The 16,154-nt window shown below is 35.8% G+C and overlaps 4 protein-coding genes across 4 annotated transcripts; all 4 read left to right on the forward strand.

The window, feature by feature from the left end:
- Window positions 3,985–6,011, forward strand: LOC105174609 (protein trichome birefringence-like 34). The gene is made up of 5 exons (XM_011096765.2): window positions 3,985–4,513; window positions 4,779–4,953; window positions 5,028–5,224; window positions 5,352–5,510; window positions 5,608–6,011. Exons 1-5 carry the CDS (start codon window positions 4,149–4,151, stop codon window positions 5,963–5,965), a joined length of 1,254 nt encoding a protein of 417 aa, XP_011095067.1. The 5' UTR covers window positions 3,985–4,148; the 3' UTR covers window positions 5,966–6,011.
- LOC105174734 (protein trichome birefringence-like 34) lies at window positions 7,370–8,421 on the forward strand. The gene is made up of 3 exons (XM_020698070.1): window positions 7,370–7,709; window positions 7,833–7,994; window positions 8,091–8,421. Exons 2-3 carry the CDS (start codon window positions 7,879–7,881, stop codon window positions 8,419–8,421), a joined length of 447 nt encoding a protein of 148 aa, XP_020553729.1. The 5' UTR covers window positions 7,370–7,709; window positions 7,833–7,878.
- LOC105174610 (protein trichome birefringence-like 34) lies at window positions 9,259–12,011 on the forward strand. The gene is made up of 5 exons (XM_011096766.2): window positions 9,259–10,472; window positions 10,565–10,739; window positions 10,859–11,055; window positions 11,149–11,310; window positions 11,413–12,011. Exons 1-5 carry the CDS (start codon window positions 10,084–10,086, stop codon window positions 11,756–11,758), a joined length of 1,269 nt encoding a protein of 422 aa, XP_011095068.1. The 5' UTR covers window positions 9,259–10,083; the 3' UTR covers window positions 11,759–12,011.
- On the forward strand, window positions 13,331–15,167 carry LOC105174735 (protein trichome birefringence-like 34). Its single transcript, XM_011096922.2, has 5 exons — window positions 13,331–13,702; window positions 13,805–13,979; window positions 14,065–14,261; window positions 14,359–14,520; window positions 14,699–15,167. Exons 1-5 carry the CDS (start codon window positions 13,332–13,334, stop codon window positions 15,042–15,044), a joined length of 1,251 nt encoding a protein of 416 aa, XP_011095224.2. The 5' UTR covers window position 13,331; the 3' UTR covers window positions 15,045–15,167.

Raw genomic sequence — 16,154 nt, forward strand, 5'->3', positions numbered from 1 at the left:
TGTATTTGCAATTTTATATTATATAATTTATAAAAAGTTATAAACTCTAAAATGTTATTATTTAAATAAAAATTTTAAAATTATTGAAAATAATTCTGGAGTTTCTAATACAACATACTTTAGGGAGTGAGATAAAAAGTATAGAACAAGTTACAAGGGCATATTTGACTGATTAATGTCAAATTATTTTATCGAGTGGATTTTTGTTACTTTTTCTACTCTAAGGCCTCATTTAATTTGATCGGATGAAATTAAATTATCATATTATATACTTTATTTGTATTGGTAAATTTTGGATAAATTTAATTTTGTGTTTACTTATTTTATATATTTGGGATAAAATAAGTCATAATTTAGCAATCTTCAAAATTGCTCTCCTTTCAAACAAATTTATCCCCACAATCAAAACTTCTCTCCCATGATTCTATGCTCAACACAAAATAAAGACACAAAACATCATTACTCAAATCTTACATCTTCATTTCCCCATTGTTGTGGGCCGAAATGTTTTAGCCAAGACAAACAGTATAAAGAGTGTGCAAATTTAATGCATTGTGACAATTTTGCAGTAATATAAAGCAAAAGGGATAAAATGGACATGATTTTTTATTAATCAAGGTCAATATAGACCTTTTCAGTCTTATCCACCCCATTCATTGTCCATGGGCCGACCTAATTGTCATCTGGCCAGCCTGTACGCAAGTAAACGAATGATTAGATCTAATATTTATAGTATTTGATGAGGGAAATTATTAAATTACCAAAATACCCCTATTTTTTAATGATTTTTACTCATAATGACAGGATCCGCGAGTGTGAATTCGGGTCGGGCTGCCTGGCTCGGGTGCATCAATCAACCCTCTTGGGCAACCGTCAGATCTGATGGCGTGGCCACTTTTGGATGGTGACACGTGTCGAAAGCCTATGCGGTATCGTACTACTATATATATCTGTATTTATGAATATTTGAAGGGGACACATTTATTGCTTTTACCGCCTTTCTTGATCTCATTCGATCTCATTTTACTATTTTCGACCTTACAATTCTAATTTAGGCATCAGAGGGCCTTCTGGGGGCTACCCAACTAATCTTACGTTTGCTCTGTTATCAGGATTTACTAACAGGAAGCTCGAAGGAAGGATCTAGCCACCCGACCTCGAAACCAGGTTCAGCGACGCAATCTAGATTTTGCACGACCTATATCAGTATTAGACTTAATCATGTGAAGTAAACATTCCCTAAAAACATAAACACAAAATGTACACAAATTCTCAGTGCAAAATGTATTTAATCCCCAAAACAATATTTCAGCATCTTGAAAAGATAAAATAGAAGAAAGCTTCATGTGTTGAGTTGGGCGGCCCTGGTTCAGCAAGTGTTTCATTTCCAAATAATTCAGTTATTTACTAAAATCCACTAGTTTGGACTTCCCAACTTAACACATTAAAATTTCGTAAAAATTAATCAAAGTGAGTAAATGTGTCTGAACATGATGACAACTGAGGAGTTAAAAGTCGGGCATAATTGTAATTTTGGTACTTAAATAAAATTATTTATGTACTTTAAGTCCTCAAATAATTTGATTTACGCTTTTGCTCCTCAAATATTGGTTTTTTGGCATTTTTTGATCCTTACATTAGAATTCATGAATTTTTTGTTTGAAGGGGAAAAATAATTATTTTCCTCCCATTTTGTGATCTTTTTTAAGTTTTTATCCAATTCCCCTTATTTTTCTTCAAGTTTTAAAAGAGAAAAAAATAAAAATAAAATAAATTTAAACAATTAAATTTTTAAATAATCTTAACAAATTATTATTAGTAATATATTTTTATATATGATAAAATACTTGCCACATATATGTAATAATGGGAAGTCCTACATTTATTGTTCATAGGACCGAATGTTATAAATTTGAGGCGAGTACCACACCGTATACCACTTTGACAGCTTCTATTTTCTAATATTTTTAGTCGTTCTGGCACATCGTTTTTGTTTGTATATAAAAGATTATATTTTTTTACATATTTTAAAATATATTATAAATAAAAAAATAAAAAATAATTTGTCAATTAATGTAAATTTTGAAAAGTTAAATAAGTTAGTTATTTTATCGGTTTAACTTCGCAAAAAATTGGTGCAGTTGTATCATTGATCGCTGTTTGTGAGTGTGGAATACCTTTTTCTTTATATATATATAGCTTAGGGGTGGCAAATGGACGAGTTGTGTCGGGCTTGGGTTGGGTTCAATTGGGTCGGGTTAAAAATCGGTTCAAATAAATAGGTCTAACATGGGTTGGGTCGAGTTAGTATAAATTATTTTATTGATTTGAATCTAAAGGTTTTAAAATTTTACACAATAGAATGGAAAAAGAAGGACAATATTTGAATTATTGAAAAAGATAATAACTACTTGTATCACACGCTATTTCTCACTAATGACCATACACATTAAAGTATCTACAGAATACTATATTTTTATCAAAATAATTCAGAAAATTTGAATATTCATCTTAAATGAATACCAAGCCGGGCAAACCAAATTCTCTATGTTTATTGAGAGGCAATTTTCGTTTTCATCATTTTCAAAATTATAAGCTGTAATATGAAATAAAAAAAATTAAATAAAATTATAAATAAATTACTAAATAATTTGAAAACAAATAAGAATAACATTATAAGCTTTTGATTGAAAACTGAGAGTTGCATGTTTGTGTGCACTCGTGTGTGTGGACACGGAGAGGGGTCAATGCATCTGATTTTGTGTGTGTGTATGTGTGTGTGTCTCGTTGAAGAGAAGAGTGGGTGATAAAAGTAGAATGGGTTGTGGGTTTTTGTTATTTATTTATTTTTATTTTATGAATTAAATCCATTAAAAATTCATAAAAGATCCATTAACAACTCATGTTAAACTCATTTTCAACTTATATCCAATACATATAAAATATAATTTTATTAAACTAAAACACATCAATTCATTTTAATTGATAACCAATCCAAAATTAATTGAATTAGGTTGAACCCATGAATCTAAATCCATCCTAACATAGCCCAATGTTGAGGTCCCATCATCATCCTCATCCGCCCAAGTATATATTGGGTTTGGGGCAATAGTGGTAGAAGTACGAGACATCATGTGCAACTTAATTTGTTACTTCTAACAACCTTATTAATTCTTGTATAATTCCCCTTCACATCATGACACACACTGCATATATATAATATACTTGCATACTCAACTCATTTCTCTACCTGCTTTCTGCTCTTACATCTCTTGAATTGACCAACTTCACGAATAATTTGAAATTGCACTGGAATTAGCTTAGATACATTATTTGTCTAACACTCCCTTTCCATTGTTTTGACAGGTTTCAGCTCCAGTCCCAATATTGAACTTATTCTAAACACTATGAAAAAGTTCCTTTTGATCTCAAGGACGCAACATCTAAGACCCGTCTTAAGTTTCTTATAATAACCCTTGAAAATATGATTGCATCACGTACACGCAGTGGCATGATGAGTTTAAGCAACCAACCAATATAATGCTTGGTAAGAAAGGAATACACACTTCTTATCATCACTGCAGCTGCAGGCACATGGAATAAGATAAGGAAAGGTTTGATGTTAGGACAAAGCTGTGTTGTGTGCTTCAACTTCAACCCTTCCTCCTATGTCTTGGGGGATTAGTAAAGTGGGAATATGAGAAGTGTCTTGACTTAAAAGATTGAAGTTGTCAACTGCTGACCCGAACAGTTCAACTGCCACTACCTAATATCCCACCACAACATCCCAGTTGTTATTACTCTATATTTTGTGTCTTTTCGTTTATCATTACCACCTTTTTTTAAGGGGGGAAAAAAAAGCATAATTAATTAAGCAGTTGTGTTTCGTCTAGAAAGAAAGAAAAGCAAGCAAGGAAGCAACAACCTAGAACGACTATTAGTTCCACTCAGACCCGCAAATATATTTACTTTTCCTGCTCTGAATTCTGATTCATCCTAACAAATCCCGACAGCTCATTTTCACCTAATGCTGGGACGGATCCAGCTTTTCTATATACAATAAAGATAAACCCTGCAGGACACAGAAAAACATGCATGCTCCAATCAAATTACTCAACAGCTAGCTGAGTAATAATTCTCAATTTCTCATGGCCAAGAAAACCACTTTGTCCCCGGATTTCTCCGGGACAACAATGGATATCAGGTGCAGTTTTCAATCCCTTATAGCGCTTATCGTGGCGGCCTTGGTGGTCGGAGCAGTTTATCTGAGGACGGAGTGTGGCTACTTAGTTCAAGAAGATGACCAGAAACTTGGGATGAACGGTAAGAGCTCATCGGAGGAGAAATGTGATTTGTTCTCGGGGAAATGGGTTTTTGACAACAAGTCTTACCCTTTGTACAAAGAGGAAGAGTGCACGTTCATGTCGGATCAATTGGCTTGTGGCAAGTTTGGAAGGAATGACTTGGATTATCAGCATTGGAAGTGGCAGCCTCACCACTGTGACCTCCCAAGGTCTTCTATACATCCCTTACTTGTCTAGATTAATTGTTATTAGAAATTAACATCAACTTATTTGACTTGGCACGTCAAAAAATGTCATGTTAGACTAAATTAAATATGAAAAATTACGTAAAATTTTAAATTTTATTTAAAACCAACCATACAATTATTCAGATATATTCAAAAATACATATATAAAACTGAAGCATGCGTGTATTTTTTGTTATGGTCCATGATTTTTTGAGCACGGGTGGAATGTTTTTCTATCTTAATAAAGGTTCAATGCCACAGCATTATTAGAGAGATTGAGGAATAAAAGGCTAGTGTTTGTTGGAGATTCTCTAAATAGAGGGCAATGGGTATCTATGGTGTGTCTGCTTGACAAGGCTATCCCGCCAGGCCGCAAACACATGCACAACAACGGCAGCGCCTTGATCACCTTCAAGGCTAAAGTAAGTCGTTTGCATTTCCATTTAGATCCTCTAATGGTACGTATTGTTGTGCATTAATTATTGTGAATTTGAAGGACTACAATGCAAGAATAGAGTTTTACTGGGCTCCGTTGCTGGTAGAGTCCAATTCTGATGATCCGGTGAGCCATCGCTTGCCAGACCGCATAGTGCGAGCTCAAGCTATAGAAAAGCACGCCCGCCATTGGACGGATGCTGATATTCTAGTCTTCAATACTTATCTATGGTGGCGAAGGCCTCAAATGAAAGTTCTGTATGTATACGGTTCAATCATATTCCCAATCCACATCACATAGACAAATTTCCACTCAGACATTATTACATGTTTAAAAATTTGGGACATTTCATTATTATCTTATGGTATTGGTTTTAACTGTTAGGTGGGGTTCATTCAATAGTTCAGATGGAATATACAAGAAAGTAGACATGCTTCGTAGCTACGAAATGGCTCTAAAGACATGGTCCGACTGGTTGGAAATCCATGTCAACCGCAGCAAGACGCAACTGTTTTTCATGAGCATGTCCCCCACTCATGAGAGGTACTACTCTTTGCCATAAAAAAATCTGCCCTTGTTTTCTGTTTTACATAAATTGTAATAAGTTGGACATTTTATCCATAAATTATAACATTCTCAGGGCAGAAGAATGGGGAAAATCCATAGGAGGAAACTGCTACAACGAAACCAAAATGATAGTGGAAGAGGGATACAGGGGAAGAGGAACGGATCCAAATATGATGCGAATAGTTGAAGCCACAATCGACCAACTTCAAAAGAGAGCACTCAACGTGCAAATAATCAACATAACTCAACTTTCAGACTACAGAAAAGAAGGCCATCCCTCCATTTACAGAAAACAATGGGAACCTTTGACTCAACAACAAATTTCTGACCCCCTCAGCTATGCAGATTGCATACATTGGTGTCTTCCCGGAGTTCCTGATGTCTGGAACGAGCTCTTGTATGCTTACATTTGTAATGATGCATCAAACTGATTTCATTTTCACAAGATTTTACCAAGGTAAAGCCTCTCTTTATAATCATGCAAATATAATGTATTACAAGGAAACTTTAGTTCAAATCTGATTAATGATCATTCAACTAATCACGTTACGAATGTCTAATTGTACTTTCTTGATACAGCAAATTAAATATAATCAGGGTACGCTGATGAGTTGTGTAGTGTAGGACAACACCCCTCATGAAAATTACTTGAGTATTAAACTAAACTACGACAGGCTCTATATGAAGAGAATAAGGAAGTAAATCAAAGTATAATAATAGAGAGAGTAACAACAAAAGTTTCTCCCAAGGTAAGAGAAGATTTAAATCTTCCAGGGATCCTTTCAATCCCGTGTACTATTTTTTTTCTTCAATAATTCGTAAACCACATCTCTGTTTGCTGACAAAAGATCAATGATTAAGAGCATATATTCTATTTAAATTCAATAATTAATTTCATATTCAGTTACTTGAAGTAGAAGAATCAGGCTGTATTTTATTTTTGAAGAAAATTAATAACAAGCGAAATAAAGAAAATAACTTTTCAAGATTATTACAGTAAGAAACCTCCTGGTTAATTTAAGAAGGTAGTAAAATTCATTTATTCTAATTCAATCTAATCTCCCATCACATTTTCATGCAATAATCCAAAAACCATGTGACGTAAATCGAATAAAATCAAATATTTAAAGAACCAATCATCGATCAAATGAGCAAAAAGCTCGACTTGATGATTGCAATTCAAGAAACAATCCACCAGGAAACCTGAATGAGGATCATGAGAAAATGGTTCTGAAAACATGGGAAATTCTTCTCAAGTTCTATCACCTGACAGCCCTTTTCCTCGTAGCTTTCTTTGCTGCTGTTCTTTATCTAACTCACGACATCAATTACTGGAACGTTGTGAGAAAGCAGGTGACTGTCGGAGAAGAACAAACAGCACATAGTGATTCTAGTCCAGGTTGCGATTTTTTTTCAGGCAGATGGGTTTATGACAACATATCGTACCCTCTTTACAAGGGGAGGGAATGTTCTTTCATGGAGGATGGTTTTGCTTGTGAAAAATATGGGAGGAAGGACTTAAAATATCAACATTGGCGATGGCAACCTCATAACTGTGACCTTCCAAGGTTCCTAAGATTCTTAACCTTTTACACGTACATTTACACGAAGAAATGGCAACAACGATCATACATATGATTGTGAGAATAGGTTGTGTTTCTTTAGGAAAAGTAACTAATTATGAGCCTGTTTGTTGCTGAAATAGGTTTAATGGGACAGCGTTGTTGGAGAAAATAAGGGGAAAAAAGCTTGTCTTTGTAGGAGATTCCCTGAATAGAAACCAATGGATCTCAATGCTTTGCCTAATTGAATCATCTCTTCCTCCATCGACAAACAAGTCATTGACACTAACAGGCAACTTTTTATTCTTTCAGGACAGTGTAAGACATTCCTCTGTTTCGCTTTTGTTGTTGTTGTTGGGCATTTCGGACACACATATTGCCCCACAATTAAGCTTGTACGTGTTTTGTTTGTTAAGGAATACAATACCACAATTGGCTTCTATTGGTCACCGTTTCTGGTCGAATCTAATTGTGATGACATACGGCATCATGTGGTGGGAAGCCGTGTTGTTAGAGTTCAGGCCATTGAGAAGCATGCTCGGCACTGGAACGATGCTGATATTCTCGTATTTGACACCTATGTCTGGTGGTTGGAAACTAAATTAACAATATTGTAAGTACTAAAACTCGGGTCGTTTTCTGCAACTTCCAGCTTATTAGTAAGCCTAATCATCCTTATCATTTCTCGAGACTCAAGGGACGAATATGATATTTAAACTGTATGCATGATGAGCAGGTGGGGATCATTTGGGAGCCCTGATGCAATCTACAAAACAGTAGAGATGAAGATGCGTCGCTATGAGATGGGACTAAGCACTTGGTCGGAATGGCTGGAAATGAACATAAACCGAACGAAAACCAAGTTGTTTTTCATGAGTGTCTCACCTTATATCTTCAGGTATACATATGGAATGAATTAATCGTGCAATTTTGTTTGATCAAGATTACCTCATCTCATCATAATGTCAACGAATTGAATTGATGAACGATGCAGAGGCGACGCTTCACGACACTGCTATAATAGAAGTGAGCCAGTTTTCCAGGAGGGGTATTGGAGTGTTGCAAACAAGAGCCAGATGAGTATAGCAGAATCAACAATAAAGAAGCTGGAGCGAAGAGGGGTGAAAGTGGAATATCTGCGGATAACACAAATGTCTGAACAGAGGAGAGATGCTCATCCCTCCATCTACAGGAAGTTTTATGCTCCTATAACTGAAGAGAATAGGAAACATCCCATGTCCTATTCCGACTGTCTGCATTGGTGTCTTCCAGGAGTACCTGATGTCTGGAATCAAATCCTCTATGCCTATATTATCAACTCCTGACTTTTTTGTTTTTTGTTTTGAAAAACAGTTTTCTGTATGCGTTGTAAGGATTTTTGTTTTATCTATATATATTTACAACTTATGGTTCAATTTCATTAGTTTTGCTAATGAGTTGCAAATTCCAAGACATCATACTAAAATCCAATCTTCAGTACTAAAACTTCAAATGTTAAACATAGTACTAGTTCCATTATTAGAGCATAATAACTTTGTCTAAATTCATATATAAATCCATGATCCACACCTGTTTCTGAATGTATGAATTGTGAAGTTGGCTAACCAAACTAATTTAAATAAGCATGGGTTTTGACTTGTAAGAGATACACTTTAGACTTGACCTGCTCTCTATTTATTATTACAAAATATAAAGCTAATGATGGAGCAAGCTCCAACTACTACTTTGGTTTTTGTCATGATTTTATAGTAAGTAGTTGATGCTAATATTTCAACAAGCAGAGGAGTAGCTTTGATTTTTTAACAAATATTTTGACTTTGATATAATTTACCAACCATGTGAAGTTAGGACAATTCATAATATTTTTTAGAGTTAATCACACCATCCTCCCTTATTATTACCATAATTTTACAAATCTCTCCTCATTACTACAAAACTGGTTTTATATCCATTACAAATTCCCACTTCTTTAATCAAATTAACGGGTGCTATTGAAGTCAACCAAAAAATTCATATAATCTACCTATTTTGCCCTTAGAGTAGGACTTAAATAACTAAAAAGGTTGTTTCTGATTCAAAACCTTAAATATATGTGTTTGTAATAATTTCAATAATCCAAATATATGTCTAGTCACTTTAATCACAAAATTGAATAAATTATATTTACAGAATACAATTAAAATGAATTCAGATCTTACCAAAAAAACTCTCTTTTTTTTTTAAAAAAAACAATAATGTTTTTAATTATATCAAACTTGTCAAGAAAATTACTGGAAAGTTGTAAAAGAAACAAAAAAATAAAAAATAAAAATCTTCATCTTCTTTGTGCCCTTTCTCCCCCATTCCCATCCCCCGCGCATGCGCCGCTGCTGTTCTTCAACCCTCCGACTTTGGCGCGCCACCAAGTACCCTTATCCTCAGCGCGCACCACATTAAGCCTGTCATCACCCACCAACACCGCTACAATGAAATCGTCTAGCAGCTTTTCCTACCAAAAACCCATCTTTCTCAATCAAACCCCAGCTACCTCCATTATTCGCCGATCCCGCGAACGTCTTGCCCCCAGGCGAATGGGCAGCGATTCTGCAGAATCTGGTGATAGAATTTGGGAATAGCAGCAGCAATGGATGGGGTAATGTCTGATGGAGAGGAAGAAAGGAAAAGAAAAGTGTTAAGAGAATATTTTCGTCTTTTCACTTTTTCAGTTTTTGTTGATTTCTTCTTAAATTTATAAGCGAGGGCGAAATAGTCTATTTCATAGTTTCCATTAAATTTTATTGACTGCCGTTAACTAAGTGGGAGGTATATGTAATTTTAATAATAAAATGGGGAAATTTTGTATATTCTTGTAAAAATAAGGGAAGCTGGTGTAATTATTCCTATTCTTTATGCAACCTCAATTGTTTATTTCGGGTACATTGGTACGCGAATCCTTAGCTGCCTTCCAGAAAATACAGAGCAGGTCAGGATACTGAGTCACGGACAAAATGAATCTTGGAACATGGAAAATTGGATTCAACTTCCACTACGCTGCTGTTGGTTTCTTTCTCATAGCTTTGGTTTCTGCTGCGCTTTATCTAACAAGCGAAAATGGGGGCATCCTACAAGCCCGGGACTCGCAGCAGACCGCAAGAAAAGAAGAGGAAATCAGATTATACAATGAAGAGGGAATTCCGGGGACTGATTCGGTTGGGTGGTGCAACTTGTTTTCAGGCAGGTGGGTTTATGACAACCCATCATCATCATCATCATATCCATTATACAATGAGGCAAATTGTTCTTTCATGCTGGATGAGTTTGCTTGTGAGAAGTATGGGAGAAAGGACTTCAAATATCAGAACTGGAGATGGCAGCCTCATGATTGTGATCTTCCAAGGTCCTCAATCTCTGACTCCACAAACGTTTTATTATTTTTCTGATTGTTTTTGCAAGTTGAATAATCAGATATTTTCTGAATTTTGTGAATAGGTTTAATGGGACAGCATTGTTGGAGAAAATAAGGGGGAAGAAGCTTGTTTTCGTCGGGGATTCCTTGAACAGGAACCAATGGACGTCACTGCTTTGCCTTATCGAGTCTTCCATCCGTCAATCCTCACCTAAACTGGTGAACCGAGACGGCAATATGTTCATCTTCCAGGCAACTGTAAGACAATTTTAATTTCTTGTTTTCCGTTTCCGGGTTTCTTTCATATTTCAAGTTTGTTGCTTTTTTCCTATTTCTTGGCATAGTTGAAAACTTGAACTGGAGTTTCCTTAATGAAGGATTACAACGCAACAATCGGGTTCTATTGGTCTCCGTTCCTGGTGGAGTCCAATTCTGATGATCCATACAGACATCATGTGAAAGACCGTATAATTCGAATTACGGCTATAGAAAAGCACGCGAAGCACTGGACTGATGCAGATATTCTCATCTTCAATTCCTTCATGTGGTGGCTTGAGCCAACCATGACTGTCTTGTAACTACTACTATTCATATATGTCTCTCTTTTTCCTCAAACATAACATATATATATATATATGTAATTGTGATCATGCGTTTGTTGCATCAGATGGGGATCATTCGGCAGCCCTGATGCAATCTACAAAAGAGTAGAGATGAGGCTGCGTCTTTATGAAATGGCTCTAAGCACATGGGCAGAATGGTTGGAAATCAACATCAACCGCACCAAAACTAAGCTCTTCTTCATGAGCATCTCACCTTATCACTATCAGTATGATTAATTAATCAAATCCCTTTCCAATTCACTTTTTTATTTCTCTCTGCCATTAGTATCATTTTAGTTGAAACAATTCTTGATTTCCTAATACTGCAGCGGTGAAAGTTGGGATGAGCCGCAGAACTGTTACAACGAAACTGAGCCAATTACGAAGGAGAGTTACTGGGGAATTGCAACAGATCGTGACATGATGCGCATAGTGAAATCAACTATACAGAAGCTGGAAACAAGAGGGCTGAGAATTGAATATCTCAACGTAACAAATTTGTCTGATTACAGAAAGGATGCTCATCCTTCTATCTACAGGAAATTTCACCAACCTCCAAGTCAAGAGCAATTAGCAGACCCCAAGAGCTATTCTGATTGTGTACATTGGTGCCTTCCAGGAGTCCCTGATACCTGGAATTACATCCTTTATTCTTACATAATCAACTCCACATAAAAATACAAACTTTGCAGTGAAAGATGACAAGAAAGGGATTATAGCTTAGAATCTTCTTAAGTTAGTTCTTCAATTTTATTCACATTTTTTGACTGAAAGTATTCGTTTGGATTTTAGAACACTTGTCGTATTTTATACTTTCAGACAAAATCCGTCGGAGATTATTTTTGAATTGTAGTGTCATTAGATTATGTTTGATCTCATACGGAGATCAAAATATTTTATAGATCGTCGTGATCTTGTGCCATCAGAAGGATGCAAATTCCCGCATCGGCTGTTGGATTTGGAACTTTGATGTTGGATTTGAATTGATTGTGCACGTGGGCAACTGCTAAGATCCAAGTACTTTAGTCACTACTTTCTACACTAATCAAGAAACATACAAATTTTAATATTGTGTTGAAGTACATTGGAAGAAGAGAAAAGATTGTTGTTAGGGCCCAAAATCTATATTTGCAGACCGAAAGGTGTTTATTAAGCTACTTTAATATAATTTACATAGAAATCGGGTTAGGGGTAAGGGGCAGAAGGCTTAGCAGTGACTGGGCGGCGGAATAGATGCAGCATTTTTTTTAGCTAGTAGATCGGCAGTAACATTGACTTGTCGATAGCCAAAAATGGAATTCAGCACCACGGAGCTCAATCCAGAAATGGGAGTATTTTGCCTATTTGCTAATACACTAGAATAAAACAAGTGGAGTCCGTTACTAGAATAAAGTGCAGTGATTTGCAGTATTGTTTTCATTTTAGTCCTTCATATTGTCTGTACTACTTGCAATATTAATTGAGAAGCCATGCACAAATTGTCCATTATCATCCCTAATTCCAATAGGTTTTGGATTTTCTAGTGATGATCCGGCTGTATATATTAAATTTAAACTACTGAAAAGGTGGTGGATCCCAGTAACCTTTACAGACATTATAATTCAAATCGAATTCGGGAACCATATATATGTATATTGGGTTAAGTTTGAGGCAGCCCATCAACTTGCACATCTAAGTGTGATTAGGCCAACCTTGTTTGGCGGGCTATGTGTGGTATGGGCTGTGTCTGCCCAGTTGATTAATACGGACGGAGTGGCCATGGGCCCGTTTAATGCACAAGAACCCAACGCTATTGCAACGAAGAATACTGGCGTAGTCGACTAACACAAATCACGTTGGATAAGCTTGGGCCTGACTTTCAAGTTGGATAGTACTTAAGGAATCCTAACAAACGAGGATAAAATGAAAACTCTATCAACTAAAAGGTAATAAAAATCGTTTTGATTCTCAATGATATGTCTTTTAATATTCATCAAATTCCCTATCGTTTTTTGATCAAGTTCTTGTGCAATAATTCATCAACAACGTGAGATTATTGTCAAACTAAAGGCAAAACATTCAATAACATACCTAATGCACGCCATTTATGCCACTACATTTCATGTAATTTCCCCTAGTTTTCATGTGTCGTAATTCATCAAACACAGTAATATTAGTTCAGTTGGAACACACATTGAATAAACGACCCTGTGTACAAATTCTTAGTAAATATAGAAAAGTGCAAAGCATAAATTCATGGCTGCTTTTGATGAAACGGAGAATAGAAGAAGGAAAAATGGCTCTTAAAACATGGAAGAATATGGTGAAGTTCCCTCACCTGGCAAGTCTCGTCCTCCTGGCCTTACTCGCTGTTGCTATTCATCTAACACGCAACAAAGGGAACGACGCAGTCCAGCTAGAAAACCAAGTCTTGCTCAAAGAAGACAGTAGTAAGAATGATTCAGCTCCAGGATGCAACTTGTTTTCAGGCAGATGGGTATACGACAACGTGTCGTACCCTCTTTACAAGGAGAGACAATGTTCTTTCATGGAGTATGATTTTGCTTGTGAGATATCTGGGAGACAGGACCTAAAGTACCAAAACTGGAGATGGCAACCTCATCTTTGTGACCTTCCCAGGTTCCTAAAATGACAAATTATGTTATGTATATATATATTTCTTGTGAGAACATTTTGCTGGTTTTCTTGAAAGTTTAATTTAAACATGTAGACTAATAATAGGTTTAATGGGACGGCGTTGTTGGAGAAAATAAGGGGGAAAAAGCTTGTGTTCGTGGGAGATTCCTTGAATAGAAACCAATGGAGATCGATGCTTTGCCTGATTGAATCATATCTTCCTCCATCATCAAAGAAATCAGTGAAATTGACCGGCAACTTGTACTCCTTTCACTCCACTGTAAGACTTTTTTCTACGAGTTCCGGCAATTAAATTAACAGTTTCCATATATATTGCACAGTCAATTTTTGTTGTCTGAATGAAGGAATATAATGCGACAATCGGGTTTTATTGGGCGCCAATGCTCGTGGAATCGAACTGTGATGACGCAGTGACCCACCGCGTGCGGCCTCGTATTGTTCGAATTAAGTCAATAGAAACCCACGGCAGGCATTGGATTGATGCAGATGTACTGGTGTTTGACTCCTTTACTTGGTGGATGGATCCGATGATGACAATCTTGTAAGTATTATTACAGTATCAAAAACCAATATTATACACCAGTTCATCTTTCTCTACATATGTTATAACGTTGATGATATATATCTATATGGGTCAGGTGGGGATCATTTGAGAGCCCTGATGCAATATACAAAAAAGTCGAAATGAAGCTGCGTCGGTATGAAATTGCATTAAGCACTTGGTCAGATTGGCTGGAAATTCACATCAATCGAACCAAAACCAAGTTGTTCTTCATGAGCCTCTCACCTTATCCTTTAGGGTATGCGTAGTCATGAGATGGTCAGCGTTTCATTTCATGATATCATGATATAGGCATTCGAAAGCTCACAAACAAGAAATTTACCTGTCTCTTGTTCCATCATTTACAATTCATACATACGACTTTTCATGCTCCAACAATAATTAACTAATCCATGGTCATGAATCATGATGTATAGAAATACAGTATGGAGCACGGACGACAGCTGCCACAACAAAAGTGAGCCAATCTTGGACGACAGGTACTGGGCAAGTGCTGCAAACCGCAGCATGATGCAAATAGTGGAATCAACGATAGAGAAGCTGGAGGAAAGAGGGTTGAAAGTAGAATATCTCAACATAACGCAGCTGTCGGGTTACAGGGAAGATGCCCATCCATCCATCTTTAGAACCTTTTGGGGTACACTAACCAATGAGGAAGTTAAAAACAACGTCCAAAGATATGCGGATTGTATGCATTGGTGTCTTCCAGGAGTGCCTGATGTTTGGAATCAGATCCTTTATGCCTATATTATGAGATCCTGATACCTTTATATATGCATATGAATATGATTGTTTCTGCTTCCGCAGCCTGCTTTGATTAGGCCTCAATAGTTCTGCATCTGTACACGAGAAGTTGTTGAAATGGAAAAATTGACCTTCTCTTTATCTTTTCATCTCCAAAGTCAAGTGAATTGTATGTGGTTTCCCTTTTAGTAACTTGGATTTGTATACTTAACTAACTTACTTGATCCAGCTAGATTGATATAGATACTTGATATAGAGAATTATTTAATTCCCTGTAATTTCAAGAAATTCTTTAATTATAGTGCATGGCCTAGTACGTACACATGTTCCTGCCTGAATTTATCAAAAAGATTCTTTAATTGTAACATCTCCCGATCCCTCATTTTAATTCCCCATCTTTTCCTTTTTCCCTCTCCTGCAACTCTTATTCAGGAAAACATTTTAGTCCAATCAGAGAATTGATTCTTTGCAACTTAAGTAACAAAATAACAATCTAAAATATTTTTTTAGCAAAGAGCATATTTTTGTTGTTGTTGGTTTATCAAATATCTGCATGTAACTAATTTAGTATACATTCTTATGTAGATATATAAAAATGTCCTTATTCTTCTACACTCAAATGTATCACATGAAGAATATTATACTTAATAGAGAACTATAATCTTGGACCCCTTTATTGCTCTTAAATGCCCTTATTCTTCTTTACTAAAATGCATCCATGGTATTTTTTAAATAATTTCTCTTGGTCTCAAATGTAGATAACTATTGATTATTGATGCTATTATATATAACAGAATAATATTATACTTAATACTTTTTTTTCCCAGAATTAGTTCATAATTCATCCAACTTGAAATGTGATTTGTATTTTCTTTTAGAATACAATTCATTCCCTAAAGTACCCAAAATAAATACACTTATCCCTTCTAATATTTATTAGTAAACAAAATATATTTACATAATCCATCTTAAGACTTACATCATCAAACATGCGGGCAGCTGTATGCATATGCAAAAGCCCCTGTGCGTTGTGACATTCATGTGAGCTGAAATTCGTTGATTTCGAATCTCAATTTCAATTTTCAACAGTCCTTTTGACTTCTCTTGTCTGCCACATATTTTAGTTAG

The sequence above is a fragment of the Sesamum indicum genome, linkage group LG11, assembly GCF_000512975.1.
Source record: "Sesamum indicum cultivar Zhongzhi No. 13 linkage group LG11, S_indicum_v1.0, whole genome shotgun sequence".
Lineage (NCBI taxonomy): Eukaryota > Viridiplantae > Streptophyta > Magnoliopsida > Lamiales > Pedaliaceae > Sesamum > Sesamum indicum.